The sequence below is a fragment of the Sminthopsis crassicaudata genome, chromosome 1 (assembly GCF_048593235.1).
Source record: "Sminthopsis crassicaudata isolate SCR6 chromosome 1, ASM4859323v1, whole genome shotgun sequence".
In the NCBI taxonomy this organism is placed as follows: Eukaryota; Metazoa; Chordata; class Mammalia; order Dasyuromorphia; family Dasyuridae; genus Sminthopsis; species Sminthopsis crassicaudata.
This window is the reverse complement of record NC_133617.1, coordinates 98503194-98525884: the sequence shown is the minus strand read 5'-3', so window position 1 is coordinate 98525884 and position 22691 is coordinate 98503194. Positions and strand designations below refer to the sequence as shown.

The 22691-nt window shown below is 34.5% G+C and overlaps 1 protein-coding gene across 2 annotated transcripts in view; it reads right to left on the bottom strand.

Annotated features, from left to right (window-relative positions):
- Window positions 1–874: 874 nt before the first annotated feature.
- Window positions 875–22691, bottom strand: part of OC90 (otoconin 90) — a 43589-nt gene continuing 21772 nt past the window's right edge. The window contains exons 8-14 of one of the 2 annotated variants that reach the window (XM_074284731.1): window positions 20777–20827; window positions 19487–19540; window positions 13525–13635; window positions 4932–5106; window positions 3660–3766; window positions 1341–1694; window positions 875–1250 (exon numbers count right to left, since the gene is read on the bottom strand). In XM_074284731.1, the coding sequence (XP_074140832.1) occupies window positions 1378–1694; window positions 3660–3766; window positions 4932–5106; window positions 13525–13635; window positions 19487–19540; window positions 20777–20827 (815 nt within the window). In that variant the 3' untranslated portion in view covers window positions 875–1250; window positions 1341–1377. Of the gene's footprint in view, window positions 1695–3659; window positions 3767–4931; window positions 5107–13524; window positions 13636–19486; window positions 19541–20776; window positions 20828–22691 lie in introns of both variants that reach the window. The other variant, XM_074284728.1, reaches the window with a different exon arrangement.

Here is a 22691-nt window from a genome sequence, read left to right as displayed (position 1 = left end):
ATAGAAAGTCCAACAAGATGCTTCAACAAGATTGTCTTAAGAGGCAACAAGGTCTCCATCATGAATGTTGGAGCAGAAGTTGGATGACCACCAGTCAAAGATATAAGGATTCCTCGATTCCTCAATAGAATAGTGAGATTGCATGATCACTGAAATTCCTGATTGTTATATTTTTTGATCCCATATTTTTTGCCATCCCAAGATATGCTAAGTCAAAAGTATAAGAAGTCAAAATTTTTCCCCTAGCTACAGAGATGAGTGTGTAGGCTTTACCTTGTGGAATAAAAGCATACAATTTACAATTATACAAAACCTCTGAAAGCCTGTATCCTCTCATAAAAAATCTTGATCATTTGTAGTGTGAGATTGCTTATCTTTTCAAAGTGTTGTTCAGAATGTACTTTATTGTTTAAGAAATATCTTTTTTGTTGCATTAATTAAATTGTACTTCTTGTATATAACTTCATGATAGGAGGCTCTTGAAGCAGGTGGTGAATCTAAATTGAATTGAGCAGAATTGTAATCTCAGGTGTCCTCAAAGACTCATAGATGACAAACTACATTCTTATTTCTGGGATTGAAAAACAACTAATTATAGTCATATGCATGCTGCTATATAAATAAGTGCTTTTTGTTCAGTTCTTTTTCAGTTGTGTCTGACTCTTCATGACCACATTTAGGGTTTTCTTGACAAAGATACTGGAGTAGTTTGCCATTTCTTTCTCCAACTAATTTTACAGATGATGAAACTGAGGCAAGCAGGGTTAGCTGATTTTTTCCCAGGGTGACATAATTAAGTACCTGAGGCTAGATTTGAATTTAGGAAGATGGTTCTTCCTGACTCCAGAGCCAGCCCTCTGTCCACTGTGCCACCTGGTTGCCTGCTAGTTAAGTGGTGCATTACTTGATTAAAATATCCTTTACCTAAACTGCTAACTTTGATTTTTACCATTAGCACAACTTTGCTAGAAATAGCATTCAAAGACTAAGTGTCCAGGTAACAATTCTCTCATCCCTTTTCCTATATAATCCCCTAGCAGTATTTATGCATTGTCATCTAAAGTGGTAGAGGTCTAAAAACACAATTAATTTGAATGTTTATTTAACTTCCATAATACAATGCATGCATTACAAATTTTTTAAAAAAGTGTATCCAGACCACTCTGATCTTGCATTCTAACAAGTACGACAATAATAATGTCTTTTCTGTGTGCCTTCTTTATTTTTTCAATCTTCCCATCACATCACACCTGTGGGGGGGAAGGTAGAAAATCATCATTATGATGAAGCACCCAAGGCTTCAGAAAGCTAAAGTTTGGAACAATATAGTTCTAGAAGACCTGCTTTTGGTATCTCTCACTAAAAAGGAATCTGACATTATTGTTCTTGGGTTGCTCTGGAATCGTCATTGCCAAATAGCTTTCCCAAAAATCTTTTCTTTCTTCTGAAACCCCTCACATGGGAAGCAATAGACTCTTCACTGCTGCTCTCATCAGAGCTTGAGCTCCTCGTCCCTAAACCAGTGGGAGCCAAAGGCCATTCATGGTTACTGTTTTCGCATAGTGTTCCATTCTCCTGACATTTGGATCTGCTCCAGAATCTGAGACTTTCATTGAATGCAGCGGCAGCCATACACTCAGCAGCAGTCTGATCACAGGAGCACAGAAGCTTCTCACACAGATTCTGCCCTCTACCTAAAGAAACAGAGGCAAAAACAGTGGACAAATGAGAATGTTCTATCCTTGTCACCATTAATTAGTAATAAAACTTTTTTTTTTTTTTGCCAAGACTTTTCTTACAAATAGCCATGTGACATAGATAGTATGATATTATTATCCCTTTTAAAGACTCAGAGGATTACATGATTTGCTCATTATTACAAAATATCTGGAAGTATCTGGATACAAAGTCAGATCTTCTCAAATTTTAAGTTGAGATCTCTTTCTACTTTATCACCTCTTATATAGAAATATGTTAGCTGTAATGCTCCTATTAAAGCACCATTTTGTTTTATTGTAAAGTATGGGAATAAAATCTCCTACTGGATTGTAAATTTCTTGAGGAGTTGGAAGGGACTTTGGAGATATTCAATTTACCCTCTATATAAAGCTTGGCTATCACCTATAGCAACCTTAATAGGTGACAGCACAATCTGCTTGGATTGTTCCAGTGCTGAAAGACTTTGTGCAAACTTTCAAAGCAGCCCAGTCCATTCCTTCAAGACTCTTATATTTAGGAAATTTTTTTCTTTAAGTTTATCTAATTGTTTTCCCCTTAATTAAATTCTACCTATTAGTCCTAGTTTTGCCTTTTAGGACTGAGTAAAACAAACATTTGATCTCTCTTGAATGTGACAGCCCTTCACAAATTTGAAGATACATACACGTTCTTCTAATTTGGTCTTATAAAGTCTCCTTCCACCCATCCAAGTACTCTCCCTCTCCAGTGCCTTTCACTCTTTCACATGTTGTCAATTTTATCTGTATCTGTAGCATTTAGCACAGTGACTTTCAAATATTAAGTGCTTATTAAATGCTGTCTTTAATCTGTTAGTCTATCCTCTCTTTAAAAAGTTACAAAATCCATTCATTCTACTTTTAGGCAGCTTATATTTTTAGCAAAATTTTCCTCATATTTAGCCTAAATCTGCCTATTTTCAACTTCTTTCTTAGGCTAAGTATAACATGTATAACCCTTCCACATTACACTTTTTCATATATTTAATGACAGCTCTCATAATCTACTTAAGACTCCTCTACTTCTGGTTAAACAGTTCCACTTCCTTCAACTGTCTTCATCTATTTTGGTTTCTGGGTAATCTAACCTTTTCTTTGTATACTTCTTTATAGGCCTCATGTGTTCATAGTTCATAGTTCAATGAACATTCTTTGCTTAAAGCATTGAGAAATAATGTTTTAGTTGGAGTCAAAATTTAAGTATAACAATTTTAAATTTAAAATAACAATTTCATGGATTTAGGGAACTTCAGAGCTATCTAGTTTAGTTCTAAAGTGAAACATAAATCCCATCACCACAAGATGATGCTGACTATCTAGCATATATCTGAAGACCAAAATTGAGAGTAAAATAAGAAGAGGAGACAACATGTACAATGATTACAACATAAATAAAGCAGACTCCCATTATTCACAGTAATCAATCTTTGGAGAATACATAATGAAATATATCTGATACAAAGGTAAGTGACTTATAGGGGCAGAATATACATATATTAGACAATTGTTTTATCAATAAATATTAACTTTATTATATAGAAAATTGCTGAGGTGAGTGGGGAATAACAAGGGTGTAAAAACCAAAGGCACTATTAATAGTTTTAGAAATTCAATATAGATAAATTTGAATTATTTATAGTTTTGTTATGATTCTTATATTTTTATCTTCCTAATTTTTGTGACTTTTTCTTATTATATAATTACTTTTATAAAAATACTTTTAAAAATTTATATTGCTGCTTTTATATATATATATATATATATGTAAACATACATACATACATAAACATACATTTTCTTGTATCTATTTCCTCTCTATAATTATTAAACTATTTAGAGTGAAGGACTATGTGTATATGTAGTAGGCACTCAGTGATTTCCTTCTGGTTTCATTTGACCACCAATCTCCATGCAGTCACTTACATTTTGCTTTGCGATCCTCACATGTCACTTTGGATCCTGAACTTCTGTCTAACTCACAGCCAAATTTCTTCACTTGTTCTAAGCAACAATGATGTGAAAAGCAACATCTACAACAAAGCAAAACATGTCTTGTCCACCAACAGTCCAAGAACAATTTTGTTTTTCTCTTTAAAAACAAAAACCTGTTCCCCTTCCTTTAAGAAAAAAGAAAGCACTATATTAACAATGCTCTCTAGGAACTAGGAACATCACAGCAACATTCCTAAAACTGTATTCTATGAATCTCTGGGATTAGGTGAAACCAGCCAAGGAATTATTTGAGGAAACAAAGTTGTAATGGTAGCAAATAGTGGTTTCATTTATCATGTTCATATATTCTCCTTTCTGTAAGTACACAATGTGTGTAATAAGCTAATGCAGATATTGATTGAAAAATTATTGGACTCTCCACTAAGAAGAAATGAATTGTTGAATCATCAATCAGAATATGATTCAAATAACAAATTGATTATTGGTTTGTCTCAGTAGAATTCAAGTAGAAAAGTCCATTTATACTCAAAGGATTTTTGCTATTTATTCAACATTTCTGAAGCTGAGTATTGCCAAGCATTATGCTAAGTGCTGGGGATGTAAAGTCAGATAAAAACAGAGATACCAATCAAAGAAACAAACAAAAGACCAACATCTCTGCCATCAAGAAACTTGCATTCCAAGGGGAGCAATGTCAAAAAACGGGTGTGCACAAGTTATGCATGGAATAAATAGAAGATACTCTTAATAGAGAAGGCATTATCCTCAAGAATACTAAAGAAAGGACTCTTGTGGAAGAGGTTAATGAATGTGAAACCTGAAAGAAGCCATGAGAGTTAAAAGTTGGAGGTGAGGAGGAGGTAAGGGCAAAGGTAGATGGAATTCTATGTGAGAAAAACAGTAAGTAGATCTGTGCGTCTGGATTTGTTCAGTTACCCTCTCTTTTCTCTCTTCCTCTTCCTCTCCTCCCTCTTTCTTTCTCTCTCTGTCTCCCCTTTGTCTTTGTCTCTGTCTCTATCTCTCTGTCTGTCTCTCTCTCTCTCTTTCTCTCTCTTTCACACACACACACACACACACACACACACACACACACGTTATAGAACTCTGATCAAAAAGTATTCCTATTCCTGCTTGTCTTAATGAGTCGAAGTTCAGTTGTAATGAACCAATGCCTGTATCCGGACTGTGTCCTGACAGTGGGCCCTGCATCTATATCACACAGCAGTAATCAATGCCCCATACCTATCCAAGGGATCAACAGGGTCTCCCCTTCCTTCTTGACCACAGTAACAACCATAAGATTCAAAGTCCTCTGGGCACCGAGCTGTCAGACAATAGAGCATTTCTCCAATCTGGGGCATCTCGTGCTTGACTTCTCCACTTTCTCCCAGTTGCACCAAGGTGAATCTGTCACAATCTAATTTTAAAAAGAAAAGAAAATCAAATATTCAGCTATTCAGGACATTGAGGGAACTGAGCTTAAATCCTTGGCAGTTTATAAACCTTTTAGGAGGGAGGGACTTTGAAAGACCACAAAACTTGGGAGTCCAAAAACCTGTGAGACCCATTGCTTCTCTGTCTCTTGGCCTTCTTTTCTGTAGATGAAAACATAGTTTTAGAGGTGGAAGGTACCTTAGAAGTCACCTAATCTAATGCTCTCATTTTACATATGAGAAAACTGGGGCCCAGAGGGTTAAATAAATTACTCAAGTTCAATATTGCTAATAAATGTCTTTGCTAGGAAGGAACTCTGCTTTTCTTATTTCCAAGTCCAGTGTTTTATCTATTACACTATTTTGCTTTCTCCTATATAATCAAGCAATAATCAATCAATGAACATTTATTAATCAGGCACTATTTAGCACTGCTAAGTGCTAAAGATATGAAGAGAGGCAGAAAGACAGCCATAAAATGAATTAGATTATGATTTTTTTTTATTTAAAAACTTTATTTTTAACATTCATTAAAAAATGTGAGGGGCAGCTAGATTGTGTGGTGGAAAGAATGTTAGCCCTAGAGTCAGGAAGACCTGAGTTCAAATTCAGCCTCAAACATTTAACATTTATTAGCTGTGTGACTTTGGATAAGTAATTTTGATGGACTTACAAAAAAAAAAGTTTGAATTCCAAATTCTCTTTTTCCTTTCTATCCCCCACCCAGTGAAAAGACAAGTAATATGATATCAGTTATATATATATATATATATATATATAAATCATATAAAACACATTTACATATTAGCTATGTTTCCAGAAATTAAAAAATCAGGAAATGTAAAAGTGAACAAATTTGCTTCAACCTGCAGTCAAGACTTCATCAAATCTGTCTGTGGAAATAAATAGCACTTTTATCAAAAGTTCCTTGGAATTTGCTTGGATTATTGTATTAATCACAGAATAGCTAAATCTTTTACAGTGATCATATGGCTGTTACTAGGTGCAGTGTTTGAGGAATTTAACAATCTAATGTAGATAGCATCCTCCTTATCTATCTCAAGACTCTTGTAGGGATCAAATTAAATAATTCACATGAAAGTACTTTGAAGAAACATGCAAAACCTCTAATAAATAAAAGATACTATCATTAGCATTCCTTATTGCCTATCAGAATTTCTGGGGATAAGTCATTACTTAGGAATATCTCAGATTTTTCCACTTCACTTGCCACATCCTAGCTTGTACTATGATTATTTATGAATATGTTTCATCCCACTACTCAATTGAGAAGCTCTTTGTGATCAAGGACTTTGTATTTTTTTTCATCTTTGCATGACCATTGTCTAGCTAATAGTAATAGTGTTTGCTGATTGTTTATTTAATGCATCTACCATCAATGTGGATAGAATATCACCAATATCTGGTGTTTGTCCCTTTATCTCTTTTAAAATCCTATGATCTGACCTTGTAACCTAACCATCTTCTCTCCTCCACCTATTAAATTATTTGATGAGGATTGTAGGGATGGCAATTTTTATAATTAAAGTTATCGATGGATTTAAACGAGTACTAAGTCACATTGTATCTTTGAGTATTTTCCCAGCAACATTTTTATTTAAGTCAAATTGAGTTAAAATTGAGTTAAAATTGAGTTTTTTGAAGAGGAGCCTGGAAAAAAAAAGCCACATGATATTAATATTCTTCTGGAAATATTTGTATAGAAGAACTGATTATATGCTTAGTAGTTATAAATCTTTCTTTCATCTACCATGAGACCAAGGATGTCTTGTCTAAACATTATTTTCCCCAAATTATTACTGACAGGGATCAGAGAAGTTTTCCAAATTGGTCACCAGTATAATACCTTTTCCCCCACCCCCATTCATCATCATTCCAAGGTCAGACCACCCTTATTTTACTTTTTGTGAGTCTGGAAAGGATTTCCAGTCTTTTGGGCAAATGAAAAACAGCTCTCTTTCCTCACAAGGGAAAGGGATTTAGGAGAAATTTGATATAAAAAAATGAATCAAATCAATAATTATTGATTTGTACAATATTGTACAATTGTACTATGTACAAAAAGAAAGACAAAAAAACCCTATCCCTGCTATCAAGGAGCTCACAGTCTGACCAAATGTATAAATTAAAAACTATTTCAAAAATAAATGGAAAGGCAAAAGGTACTTAGACTTTAAAAATGAAGCATATATACCCTTAACAATACTGTTCCTAGGCATATACTCCAGGAGAAATCAAGGAAAAAAGAAAAGGACCCCATATACAAAATATTTATAGCAGGTCTTTTCACTAAAGCAAAAGCAAAAAAAAAAAAAAAAACTAGAAACAAAGAGGGTCTCCATTAAATGGGGAATTGTTGAATAAATTATGGTGTATGAATGTAATGGAATATTGCTGCACTGTCTAAAACTGATAAAAGGGAGGTTTTCAGAGAAATTTGACAAGACTTCTAGAAGTTAATTCAGAATAAAATGGAGAACAATTTATACCATAGCAACAACATTGCAAATGAAAAAATAATTGAAATACTAAAGAATTCTGATCAATGAAATGGCCAACTATGACTCCAGAGGACTGATGAGATGACAATTCTCTCAGATGCAAAAGTAGAGGAATTTATTCATCTCAAAAAGATAAGCCTTGAAAATACAATTCTATTTCAGAGATGGAGAGTTCTGACATAATGAAGTACAGGTTTGGAGGTGAGAATGAGAATCTACAGAACAAGACTGGAAGGTTTTCTTCACACAGTCTGAATAGGATGATGATCTCTTATATAGGGCTAGACTTACATGTGGGCACAATGGGTGACTGCTTTGAATGGTGCTAGAAAAGTCTTATCTCTACAAAAATATCTTTACATAGACCTAAAGTGTCTGAAATTATCCATAACTAACCCTAACCCTAATCTTAAGGGCAATGAAATGAAGGTGGCCACTTAAAGGCTAATGTCACACAGGTTACATGTTAAGCCATTATGAGTCATCATTAACACCTTAGTGGTGATAACTTTATTCCATTAGCTACCAGAGAACTAAGGAAAGAGACACAGGAAAAGGAAGATGTAAATTCTGGAGCACCAACCTCTGCCTAGAAAGAAAAGGCCCCTGCAGAACATATTTAGAGGCCAAACGTAAATAAAGGATGGCTAGATATTTTTTAGAATTCCACCAATTTCATCTTTTTAAAGATTTTATATATTTTCTAACTATGGACTGACAACAATGACTCTCTTGAAAACAATAGAGATGAGAATCACAAGGTTCAAGATGACTTCTATCTTCTCATTTTACTTTGTTTTCCCTTCATGTCTGGTCCCAATATTTTGTAGTGCTTTCCTTTTAAAGAACATAATAAAGAATTCTCAATTTAACTCTGTTTCATCTTATTCCTCTGTAAAAAATAAGGTGTTTGCACAAAATAGCATCAAAAGTTCTAATTGTAAATGCCTAAAACTTATGAATCACTTCTTCAATTCTGTTTCTGCTTGTGACTATTAATCTGAAAGGTCCATTCAAGGTATGGCTTAGCATTCTGCTCTTGAATTTCTGATTTGTTGAGGCTTTTTCCTATACTCAAGCTCGCTCCTACCTCCTCTGTGTCTAGCTGAAGACTCATTTCCCATTCTACAAAGCAGCTCTGATTTCCTGATAACTCTAGGGGACTTATCAATATTCCTGTTTTTGTTTTTATTGCTGCTGTTAAGGCTAGCCAATCTTTAAGTAGCACTCTATACTAACAAAGCACTTTATATCTCATTTGATCCTCTTAAAAATGTTATAAAGTAGGTGAGGGTATGTTTCCATTTTGTGGATGAGAAAAGGGAATCTTAGGTAAAGCTTAAGAACACAGAACTATAAAATGGCAGAAATGGGATATGAATCTCTTGCCTCTTAATAGGGTGTTTTTCCTACCACGCCTCCTTTTCTGGTGTGTGTGAGAGATATGGAGGGACATGGACATATCTTTGTCTCTGAAGCATGTTTGTGGAATGGCTTTACCAGCTTAGGACTTATGACTAATTTGGCTCCTAGCAACATAATATTTTTTTCCTTAAGACTTCAGGGAATATTACCACTTAGTCTGCCATGGAGAGATAAAGATGAGCCTCCAAATGTACAATGAACCAGTAAGCAATGCTGGACCTCAAGTTCAATTTTTCTCCAGAGAATTTCTCTGAAGGAAACCTGTTCCCATCACCCTAAACAAAGCTACGCTCTTATGTAAAGCCAATTAGCTTTCAAAGGGTCAAAAAAACTACCTTCAGTCATCCAAATGAGACATTTTGCCTTGGTGTTCAGTTGAGATCATTGCTGATGCAATTTCTCTGCTAAGTTGATGCAATGCACATAGTTTTAAAATTAGAGTCTAAGAAAGGATGGCTAGATACAGGGGACCTATGTGTACTTACATGCTTAGTGCTTTACTAGGGATATCAGTAGACCCTGGAATTGTGGGTTTCACATTTTCACTAGGAGAAACTACAGAGATATCCAATGACTTGAATTAACATTTCAATAGTATAGGCTAGTCAGGGAAATCAGACTTCCAGATTCTTCCAGCACCTAACCTCTCCATACTGCAGTTTCCTTATCTATAAAACTAGGTAAGTCAGAATACACAATTCTTAGGACTGCTTCCTTCTTTGAAATTCTAATCAGCATGTAAATCAACACCTGCTATATTCACTTCTTCTTGCTGTTTTTTAATCTCTCCCATGGTTTGCCTTTTTGCTCTGATTTTTCTCTCCCAACATGATTCACAAAACAATGTGTATTAAAAATAAATGAACTTACAAAAAAAATCCAATCTGCATCACACTGGATAAATTGCTCACATACCTGATCTGTGGATTTGTTTTTAGGAGAAGGCAATCAAAGGTTAGACTGGTGTCTAACCTACCTTAATAGTCCTTTATAGCAAGTATGTAATGCATCAATTTATCTAAATCTTTCCTAAGGAGGAACTAGTTCCTGAGGTATTAATGATGGAAGTTTTGAAGGGAACTTACCATGGAGGAAAGAAAAGAAAGAAATAACCTGACATTCACTCTAGATTTGGGTTGAATGAATTTCATAGATTTCAAATGAAGGCTGGAATTCTGTAGAAGTTATCCCAGGAAGGATGAGAAGCTGTCAAAAATGATATTTTCAAGACACAAAGAAGAACTTCAATAAGACGAAAAGGGGGGATTGTCTAAAGATACCAAGGTAGATGCTTTGGCGACTCACTATCCAGGGTTGAAAAAAGAAAGATTATATGCTGAAGATGAAAGCAAAGGCAGGTAATAGAGGAAGAATACAAAAGCAGGGCAGAGTTTTGTAAGAAGAATGTCAAGATAATAACTAAGCACAATTCAGAGAATTCATGATGAAATCTAAATGTATACATATCTTGTCATACATACACATGTGTACTCACATATATATAAATTTTAAAGTGCACATATATGTACATATGTCTATACACATGCACATGTATGTAGTTGTTTAGTTGCTTGTTGTGTCTGACTCTTCGTGAGCCCATTTGAGGTTTTCTTGGCAAAGCATTGTGGTAATTTGTCATTTCCTTCTCTAGCCCATTTTACAGATGAGGAGACAAATAGGGCTAAGTAACTTACCAAAAGTCACAGAGCTAGTAAATATCTGAGGCCAGATTTGAACTCAGGAAGATGAGTTCTTTTTAGTAATTGCTTTTGTTTTTCTTAATTTTTCAATGAGGATATGGGTTTGGGAAGGAGAATGTAGACTCAAAAATAAAATTACATTTTCAAAAGAATAAGAAAAAAATTTAAAAGAGGAATATTAGAAATTCTGAAGTCAATATGAACAGAAGCTGGTGAGGAAAGCTAAAAATAATAAAAGAAATTTTTATGACTTTGTTGAAGAAAAGATGAAAGTCACAAAAGGATAGGATCCCTGATTAGAGTGAATAGAATAATGATAATTAATGATAATGAAAAATCAGAGTTACTCAATGCTTGTTTTTCTGTCTTCTCTTTCCAAGGCAAATGATCTTTCAAAAGCAAGAACAAAACAAAAAACAAGATGAACAAGAACATAAAAGTCCTTGATGAGCTCAGGTCAGCTGTCTCAGATGAATCTTTCAGGATCTGTCAATACTGAAAGAAGTAAAAAACAAAATTTCCAAGACACTGTCAGTGATTTCTGGGACTTCATGGAGGGGGAGATGTTATGAAAGGACTACAGAAGAACATGTTATCTTCAAAATTATAATTATAAGGCATCATTTGTTTTACTTAGCTACCTGGAAAGAAAGCATTACAAAACGAATGACTATGAATGTCTAGAGAAGCAGTGTTTGGTAAGGTCTCTCCTGCTGTTCTTATTGGCAAGAAAATAAATACAATTGGATGAATTGAGGAGTAATTGAATAGACTAACTGAAAGAGGAGTTCAGTATCAGTTTTGAAGATCTCCACTGGGGCCCATGCATCTCTGCTTGACTTTAAAAAAATTATTAATGTCTTGGAAAAACCATAAATGGCATATTGAGCAGATATTCAGATGGCACAAAGCTACAATTCTATAAATTCATAGTCAGATAGAGGCAATTGAATCAGGTGGTGATGGGGATGATAGACTGCTTTTAACCCAAAATGGCATATCAATGTAAGTATAGGGAGCAGGGATGGCCATTAGGGACCTAGACCTGTGATTCTGTTGATATAAGTAGATCCTGGCTGAGGAAGCTCCCTTTATACAAAGCAGGTTGGCAACTCTCTTCAAATTATTGTCTTAGAGGGGAATTGCCTAGAACAGAGCTTCTTAAACTTTTTCTATTCATAATACTTTCTCAACTGAGAAATATTTATGTGACTCTAGGTGGATAGGTATATAAAATAGATATACACATCAAACAATTATTGATAAAAAATCATAATTTCACAACCCCACATTCAGCCATGAGACTTCTTATGGAATCCCTAATTCACTCATAAACCACAGTTTAACAAACTGGGACCTAGATCACTGATCGTTTAAGAACATTCCAAGTAGTTTCCCTCCAAAGTTTGAAGCTCTGGGGAGCCAAGTGGAGCCAAAGTATCAGACCTGAGCCTCTTCTCCTGAAACTGATATTTCTGTTCATCTTATTGACTTTCCCATAGGCTAAGTGTCAGCTTTTCTAATCTTAGTTCCCATTTGGAAATAAGCCTTTATCTTGTCTATATTTGTCCTGTGTATATATTTATTTTCATGTTGTCCTCTCTGAGCTTCTTAAGGACAATGCCTGTCTTTTGCCTCCTTTTTTTATTTCCAGCACTCAGGGCAGTACCTGGAATAGAGTAGGTGCTTAATAAATCTTTCTTGTTTAAATGAATGACTTACCTTATAGCTCTGCAGGTACCAACCCAACTAGGCATTTTTATTTCCACTTGATCTTCACTTAACTTGGAATATGTTTTGTCTGCCCCAAGTAAAGATGATTTTAGTATTTATTTAAACCATCTACATGGCTTAGCCCTGATTTGACTCCAATATTATTATTATTTTTAATTCTGAATTTAATAAACACTAAAAATTTACAAGACAATTACATGTGTAAATAAGAATCTCTTCACATAGCTTGCTTGATTGTTTTCTAAATATATGCAATATGGGAAAAGTCAAAATAAAAGGAAGAAATACAGTTCAGTTTTCTCCTTTAACAACAAAACTTACTATATCAATTCTGTTTGGAAAAATATAAAAAAAATCACAGTGAGTTTTTTTTTTGTAGCTTAGGTCAGCAAAAAGAGAGAGAAGTCTACAGATAATGGGGACAAAATCTATTTCAAAGAAGAGAGAAGTTAGATATCTTAAAGAGAAAAGAGGTGACAAGTCTAACACTGAGGGATCAGACCTTGTTCAGGATTTAGGAGCAGTTACTAAATGGAAACTTTGTCACTCACTACTCACTTTTGGGTCACTTTATTGTTTCATGGAATCATTAAATTCTATTTGGTCCATTCTAATTTTCATAAAGTTTATTGCTTAGGTAAGGTTACTTAATAAGGAGATGTTCATCAATTAGGGGATGTTTAAACAAATTTTGGAATATGAATATGATGGAATATTATTGAAATGTAAGAAATATTTCTGTCTCTCACATACATCTCTCTCATATTATATATATATATGTATATATATATATATATGTATATATATATATACATAATGGGTGTGTATATATGCATACCATGTATTATATACACACACATATAGTCAAGCAAAACAAATAAGCTCAAATTCAATATTACAATACTGCCACTTTGGAGTCCAGAATCCTCCTTCCAGTGAATTAATAGCTTTCTTATATCTATATGGACAGGAGGGATTCTCTCTAATTGGATTCAAGGACAGTGCTGGCATTCCTACTTACCTTTTCCTGTTGTCTCCTTAGGGATCAGTTGGGAAGCTTGTACATCTGACTCGACAGGTTTAAGACCAGACATTGTTACTCTTTTCATTATGGAAACATGCTGTATGGGTCCTAAAACACATAAATGATAGCTCATGTGTAGAAACTGTTCATTAGACAAATTAGTCAGTAGACGCTGTTTTAATGCAGAGATATAAGTAGTGTCCATCCAAAAGACCAAGATCCTTTCTTCTGACTTTTGATACAGTGGACAAATCTAACCTTCTCACCGTGAGAATTCACTGGAATCTAGTTCTCAAAGGGTGAATGTCTCTTCTGGGCCTCTAATGGGTTTTATTGTTTTGTTTCTTGTACTTATTTGTGGATTATTCATTTACATTCTAGTGTTCTTCATTCAATAATAGTTGTGAATGGAATGATGAGATAATTAAAATGATCCAGGCAAGAAGAGCAGCCTGCTGGGAGTCAAGTATACTGTATTTGAGTTCTAATGCCTTATTAATTGTATTCCATTGGCCAAGTCATAGCACTTGGTTAAGCCCTTGTTTCCTCATCTATAAAATGGGATGATAACATCACATCTGAACTTCACAAGAAAATATTATTACTCCTTTTAATTCATTCGACCAGTCTGGTCAAACATTTGTTTTTGTTTTTTTAATCACACAGGCCGTTCTATTAACAATCTCTGTTGCCTTTGCAAAGTCTATCCCTCATGCCAGGAACACATTTCCTCCTGACTTCCCAATCTTTTCTTTCCTCCAAAGTCCAGCTTAAAGGCCACTTTCCACATGAGGCAAGTTTCCTGCCTGCTAATGAAGTCTTCCAAATTACCTTATACTTATTTTATGTATACTTATAGACATACATGTGGTGTTCTCTTTCCCCTATAGAATGTAAACTTTCATAGGGAAGATACTATTTCATTTTTGTCTTTTTATCTCCAGCAGAAATACAGTGCTTAGAACGTATTTGGCACTTAATAAGTAATTGCTTGCCCGAATACCTGTAAACAGCTTTGAAACAACAGAGATTATATAAATATGGTCTATTGTTCTTATTTTGATACTTGTATGATTTTATCTCTACCCAACTTGTTAGGAATCTTTCCCTATTTCTTCTTACATTATATGTAAATGGAGCATTGATTGTCTATCATTTTTTCTATGGCCAGCTCCTTTCTAGATTATATAACTCTTTGGTGATTATCTACTCCCCTATGCATAATTCTTCTTGCTTCTGATTATCAGGTAGCTCTCAATTGCTTTTTGGTTGACCCTCAAATTTAATTTTTTTGGAGACCACAGTATTCTATAATTCAGAGCCATATATCATCACTGGAAGAATATTGATGCTAGAATGATTGTGCATAAACATGCACATTTATGCACATATAACAAATGTAGCACATGGTTATAATATATTGAGTTTGAGTATGCATTGAATACACATACATGCAGAGTGTGCACACATATATTCCCACAAAGCTGCCTATGTGACTTGTCTTGTTCCATACATTTAATAAATATCTAAGGCTGAATTTAAATTCAAGTCTTTCTGACTCCAAGAACAATGCTCAAACCATTCTGCCACTTAACTTTATGTATGTACTAGGATGTACATATAGCAATACACATATAAAAATTAAATGTATATATGTGCATATCACAGATAAACATAGATGCATGTGAAATTAGTAAGATTTTGATTCCAATTCTATTTCAGACCTCTAACTACTGTGTGATCCTAACTAGGTTCTCTCTGGAGTTCAGTAGCTTTATCTATGAAATGAGGTCAGCCCTGAAAGCCTCTCAGGTCACCTTATAGCCAAAATATAAGATTTTATTATCTCAATTACTACATCTCAATTTAGACCACACTCTTCCTCCCTTTGGTTTTTCTTGGATTTGTCTGAGCTCTTTTGAGTGACTATGGATCTCACTGAAGAAGAGCTGGAGCTTTATGCTATCAGCACAATGGGATATGTAAATTGGAACATCTGGAAGGAGGCATTATTTATAGTAAATCCCTCTTTCATTGGGATTCAGAGTTGGGAATTCTTTATGACAAGAGAAAAGACCTTTGGTGACCATGAATTGCTCTGTTTTCAACATCATTTGATCTGGCAACTAAAAATTTTCTTACAAAGTCATTCCTGTTGTTATATCTTTCAAAGGCTTTTGTGAGTTTTGGAACAGATACAGGAGAGATCTTATTGGAAAAACAAACAAACAAACAAAAGGGACAGATAGCTCTTTTGAATCTAATAATTAATAGTTCTGTCTTTTTAAAATGTGGAATATTGTAGTGTCTGCATTTTCCAATTGAAAGATGTGGTCTGCAGTAGAATAATTTACCAAAGTCTATCTGTTGCAATCTTATACCATCTTTTATGATTAGACTATGATTAGACTTTTATGGTTAGATTAGATTAGACTAGATCTAATCTAGTCTAGTCTAATCTAATCTAATAATCTTATGCATATATCTGGCCGTGTTGCTTTACTGATAAAAAACCTTCAGTGTCTCAGTTTATTCTGTCAAATTCAAAGTCTTCTACTTGGTATTCAAGGTATCATCTTACCTTTCTTACCTTATCTCATATTCTTCTCCCCTTCTATGCACTTTTGGCTCCATTCAAACTAGACTACTCTTTGCCTTCCCTCTAAAATACTCATACTTTTGCTCAGGCTATTTCCAGTCTCTGATGTGTGCTCATATTATTTACATACAATTTTTGTTGACATGGGAAAGTAGGTTTAGGGAGTATATAGTTGTTGCTATTTTCTCAATTGCCTTTTGGGAATTTGTGAAATGGAAGGAGTTCTTGATTTTTCTACATATTTATCACCTTCTCTTTCAGACATTTTGGAGAATCTGTCTACTCTATCCTTGTGTTGACTCTAGCATATGTCTTTTTTTGTGGAGAGTCTCTCGATCTCTAAACTCTATTCCCAATTTTGTTTTCCCTTGTGATATTTCTGCTTCTACATGTTATCCATTGGAGATTATGATATTAAAATCCCAAATAGAAACTTTTATGTCATTGATGGAGGGGAAAAGTTGGTGATAAAAGTCATTACATGTCTTACTCATTTTTTGGATCTCCTTTTCTCCTACTTTTTGTCTTTAAATTCTTTTAGTATGGTCTGGCTTAATTGGGTCTAACCACATTTCCTATAAACTCACTTTTCCCTGTACCATATTTCCTACTATTAAAATATATTTCATTAAAAAAAAGTATTCACCATATCCAAAGTTTCCCTACTGTTCTCAAAGTATTCATGATAAATGGATATGAGATTTTGCATAGCCTCCTAGGCTTTAGATTTTCTCCTTTTCTCCATGTTTTCCTTTTTTTGGGGGGGGGCATTTTCCTCTTTATATCGAATGGGGGAGATCTAGTAAGAATAACTAGAATTTATATAGCACTTTAAGCTTTACAAAGTGCTTTACAAATATTATATAATTTTATCCTCACAACAGCCCTGAGAAATTAGAGTTATTGAAGCAGACAAGCATGCATGAGTTACAGACATGGAATAAGTGACTTGCATAAGGTCATAAAGCTAGTAAGTCAGAACTTGAAGTCAAGTCTTTTTTATTCTGGGTCCAGCACTCTATTCATATATAGTACGACCTCACTGGTTTCCATTAAAGGGTATATTGACTTAATTTTGTGGGTCTTTTTGAGTTCTTGATAGGACTTCTTTATCTCATTATTATTTGTAACAGATGGCAAATAACTAATTATCTTCATGGCTGTCTTTTTGTAAATGCTCATCATAAGTAACACAATAAGAAATGATCCATGAAATAATATTTTCCTCTTATCTTTTGATAAGTAGAGAAGGGATTAGGAAAGGAAGAGAATAAGCATTTATATGGTTCCTGCTACATGCCAAATGCTGTGCTAATAGTTTTATTACATCATTTGTTTCTCACAACAACCCTAAAAAGTAGGTGCTGTTATTTTCACCACTTTATAAGTGAAGAAATTGAGTCAAACAAATGTTAAATGACATGATCACAGTTAGTGGCTGAAATTGAATTTGAACTTGGGGCTCCTGACTCCAATCCTAAGGCAACTAATTATATAAATTATTTTATTTGCTTTTTCAAGGAGAAACACATGTGTCATTTAGCTATAACTTTTCTTTTTCCTTCTGGTATCATTTAGAGCAACTATATTAAGACTGAAATGATTCAATTCTTTTAGTAAGTGTATTGGTCACTAGGCAAGGATCTCACCTTTATTGATAAGTTAAAATTAATAGAAAGTATAAAATTTGTATGATTCTTAGCACCATTTTTCCTTTTTTTAAAAAAATTATTATTACTGCAGAACCAGAAGGGGCCACATAAGACTGAGGATAACTATATTTTTTCTTTATGTATTTATATTATCAAGGGGCCAATATACTGGTCTACTTCATTGTCTGTGTCAATGTGACCCTATTAAAATCTATTTTTTAGTTTCGCCAGATGTTGAATTAGCCGTTGAGAACGGAAGGTTATCTTCATACCATCATGAGGGGCCAGAGTAGAGTTTTGGAAGATTAGTATTTTTCACATTTGGATAGAAAACATATGATGATAATATAGACTTTCCTCCAGTCTCCCTCAGTTCTTCCCACCTAGCATCAAACAGTACATGATCTAAAGCAAAAATCAAGGCTGTCTGTGTGACCCACCCATTCTTCCCTTTTCCCCTTACTTAGGGACGAGTATATGTCAGAGTTATCTCAAACTGGCTCTTGAGAACTGGTTGTTAAATTTTCAGTGTAAGTATTTATATCTTAGAAATCAGCAAATAATACAAATCAGGACTTAATTTATTGTGTTGTCTATTATCAAGACTCAAGAAACTAATAGAGAAAATGTTAATAACAGATTAAACTTAAAAACATGTCCTGGGCACATTTCTTCTCTTATAAACTGGTTGTTAAATAGTTACCCTCTGAATGGGACACTTTGGCTGTATGGCTTTCTTTGTGCAGCTTCCTTAATCTTGTAAAAGATAACATGTTAATCAACCAATAAACATTGTGCCAAATACTAGATATGCTATTGTGGTAGGGATTGTGTCACTGTATCAATTATCTACAGAAAGAATACAGTAACAGAAGTGTTCATCAGGTTTCTGCTCTACTTCACTCACTAGTTCAATGTTGTCCCTAAAGACTCTAGTCTCTTAAGTAGAGCAATGTATAAAAAATTCAAATTCTGCCTTAGGCAGTTACTGTCTCTATGACTCAAGGAACTAAAAAACAAACAAACAAACAAACAAACAAACCTTGCCTGCCTCAGTTTCCTCTCCTATAAAATAGGGATAACACCTGCTTCCCAAGGTGACTATGAGGATAAAATAAGATGATAATAATAACAATTATTATAGGGAAAGAATTATAAAATGCTTCACAAACCTACAAATACTATTATAATTATTAATATTATAATCTCCTAAGTTGTTTCTACCACTCGCAAGACCAATAAAGGGTTGGTGCTAGGCAAAATGAATTGTTTCTCCAATAGTTAGACAAATGAATTTAAGGAATGAGATGAAATATTGCTCAAAATCTAAAATCTGTTATCTGAACCTAAGTTTAGCTTTCAGTGAACTATCTAATAGGATTCACAATAACTGACTGTCCTTAATGACTCTATACTTTTCTCTATGTGGTTCTTAGTTCTTGTCTCTGCTTTATACCCCCACTCCAACTCCAAATGCTAAGGATAGTAATTATTGTGTGTTCTGCTTACAGTAATAGTTCAATTATTTTTTCCTAAATTGACACCAATTCTCCTGATCACTTTGATTATTTCAATTGCTCTCTCTGTGGTATTGTCTATGTTGTATTGTTTCTTCCCCAATCTTCACACTCTAATGCACTTGGCTTCATTAATTTATTCTATAGCCAGGGAATAAAATCCAAGTCAAAAAAATCCATGGGCTACTTACCTTGCAGTGCTACGGTATCTGGATGTATTGTGCCTTCATGGCCTCTGACAATAGCTGAACAAAAGAAAGGAAAAAAATCACTTGAAGGTTGATTTTTCCTCTCAACCTCACCTCTGTTCTCAGAAGGTAGAATCTATTATGATAGAAGAGGAAGCCAATTAGAGACCTTGTAACCTCTTCCTGGGCTCCCATCCCTTGTGTATTTCTATGAACTGGGGACAGTAGGAACAATTGAAAATACATGATTATAATCCAAGCAAGTGTTTATCGATTAAGAGCAGCAAGACCTAGCTGATCTTTAAACTAACTGAAGCGAAAAGATTGGGTAAAATTCATCTAATTTAAAATGAGGGAGCAGTCACTTCCCTCCCCAAATGTGTAAAGATCTTTGAACCAAGTGGAAAAGCACATCCTGAAAAATACGATGTGGTGGGGAGAAGGGACCATTGCTGATTATGTGATGTAAAGAAATCAAGCTAACTTTGCTGGGATTCAATTTCTCTTTCTACCAAAATAATGATGACATCTGCTCTTGTTTGCCCCTCAAGTTTTCTGATGTAGCAAATATTAAATAGGAGCATATGGAGAAAAGTTCAGATTCTTCTACATGACATTCAAGGTCCTCCACAAAAATAGTAGAACCCTGCCTGTCCATGTTATGTTCCAGATAATTTGGATGAGTTACTGCCTCTCAAACACATTTTTGTCTCCCTATTTCCAGATTTTCTTCCTTCCTTTCTTCATTTGTTGAGTTCTTCCCCATCTTTTAAAAGACCAGCTATCACCTCAACCAGAAAACTTCCCTGATCCTCTGAAAGACTTATTGTCACTTATTTAGTTAATTTTTAAACAGCATGATTTCCTTTTTAATAATCACATTTCTCATCATTGAATGCTCCTCATTGTCTTTCCTAAAACACAACATCCAGAAATAAGCACAACACTTTTATTTGGGGTCTGACTAGGACTGAGTATATTGAGACTGCTATTTTCCAAATGCCTCCTTTAATTCACCCTTGGTTTATGTCAGTAATCACATTCTTGATTTATTTTGAGCTTGTGAGTCCACTAAGATCTTCAAATCTTATTCAGTTACTGGGAAGAATGACACAAGCATCACTGGGCCATACTTAAAGCTTTTCCAGCTTTGTAAGATCTGCTTGGCATTTTACAATCCACTTCCACCTTCTATGAGATTGATCCCCCTCTTACTAGGGAGCAGAGGAGAATTTTCATGGAGATGTCTTCTTACAGGAGTAAATAATGCTGAAGAAAATCCCTTCTACATACCTTCCACAGAGGAATCCTTCAAGCTGCTGTCTGTAGGAACTTCAGGTGTGACTATGAAAAGAAATCCCACAACTTGAATTAATACCCAGACTTGTACCCAACTATTCATGAATTCATTTGGGGTTTTCTTGGCAGAGACACTGAAATAGTTGCTATTTCCTTCTCCAGCTCATTTTCCAGATAAGGAAACTAAGGCAAACAGGACTAAATGATTGGTCTAGAATCACACAGCTAATAACAGTCTGGAACCAGATTTAAATACATGAAGATGAGTTTTTTTCTGTTTCTACTGTGCCATTTAGCTTATCCTTAATAATATGATTTTGACATATTTTATTTAAATATACACACACACACACACACATATATATATATTTGGTAACTATTTCAATGTAATCAAATTTCCTTTGCAATATTAAATTTCATTTCAAAATATTATTTTCTAAATGTCTTTACAATTTATACCACTCCTTAAAAGAACCATAGATGTTCAAGTCTATGATACCCCCCACCCCACCACACACAATTTTAAGAACTCCTTTTATAGTCCAATCCCTTAATTTTATGGGTAAAGAAACTAGCCAAGAAAAGTGAAATGACTTTTCTAAGATCATTCCCCTTGTTAGTAGTTGAATCAGAGAAACAACATAGATCTCCTGACAACTAGTTTGGTGTTCTTTCTGACATGGAGGAATGATCCCTAAATGAAAATCTATTTTTTTCGAGTTGTTATACCACTTTAATACTCATTGATTTCCTTGCACAGACAGGTTCTTAGACTGGCAGAGAAGAGAGCAGAATCCTGAGAATAGGCAATGACTAGATCAGAAGTGTTTTAATGAGCTCCTCTGGTTGGTTTTGAAAGTCTGCTATAATCTGGTTTCAGTATCTTCCTCTCTTCCACATTTTCTATTTTTTAAACAAACAGGACTTCTAATTTTTCCCAGGACAGAACATTCCATGCCTTTACTCAGGCTCTGCCTCATATCTGAGATGTTCTCCCTCTTTACTGCTGCTTCATAGAATTCCCAATTTTCTTCAAGACTCAACTAAAGTTTCACCTATTATGTGAAGCCTTTTCTGATCTTCTCAGATGTTAGTACCCTTCCTCATTGTAGGAAATTACCTTATATTGACTTTTTATATCATTGGATTCACTTATCTGTATTTATGAAGTTTTTCCCCAGTATATAAAGCTTCTTGGTTTTGCCTTTGTATCATCTGGTGAAGGGGTTAGAGGACTTTGCTTGGAATCTGGAAAACCTGAGTTTGAATCCCATCTCAGAAACTTGTTAGTTATGAGACACCTTAAAAAATTTAAAATAACCTCTCTTAGATTTAATTTCTTCCATCTGTAAAATGGTAAGAATGATAGAATCTACTTATGGAATTGTTAAGAGGATCAAATAAGATAACAGATGTAAATTGCTTTGAAATATTTAAAGTGTAAATAAATGGTAGGGATTATTACCACAATACACAATCACCAGCATCAATCCTCATGTTTTCTTTTCTTTTTCCTCCTCCCATCCTCTTTTTCTTCCTCCTCTCTTTCTCATCTCCTCCTCCATCTTCTTTTTTCCCTCCTTTTTCTTCTCCTCCTTGTTCTTTCTTTTTCTCCTTCTCCTCCTTATTTTCTTCTTCCTCCTCCTTCTTTTCAGCCTTCTTTCCCACCTCCTTTTCCTTCCTTTCTTCCTCTTTCTCCTCCTCCTCCTTATCTTTCTCCTACTTTCCTCCTCCTCTTCCTTCTCTTTTTCCTCCTTTTCCTCCTGCTCTTCTTCCTCCTCCTCCTTTTCATTGTCTTCTTCCTTTTTCTCCTTTTTCCTCTTCCTCCTCCTCTTCTTCCTCCTTCTCCTTGTCTTCTTCCTTTTTCTCCTTTTTTCTTTTTCCTTATCTTCCTCCTCCTTTTTCTTCT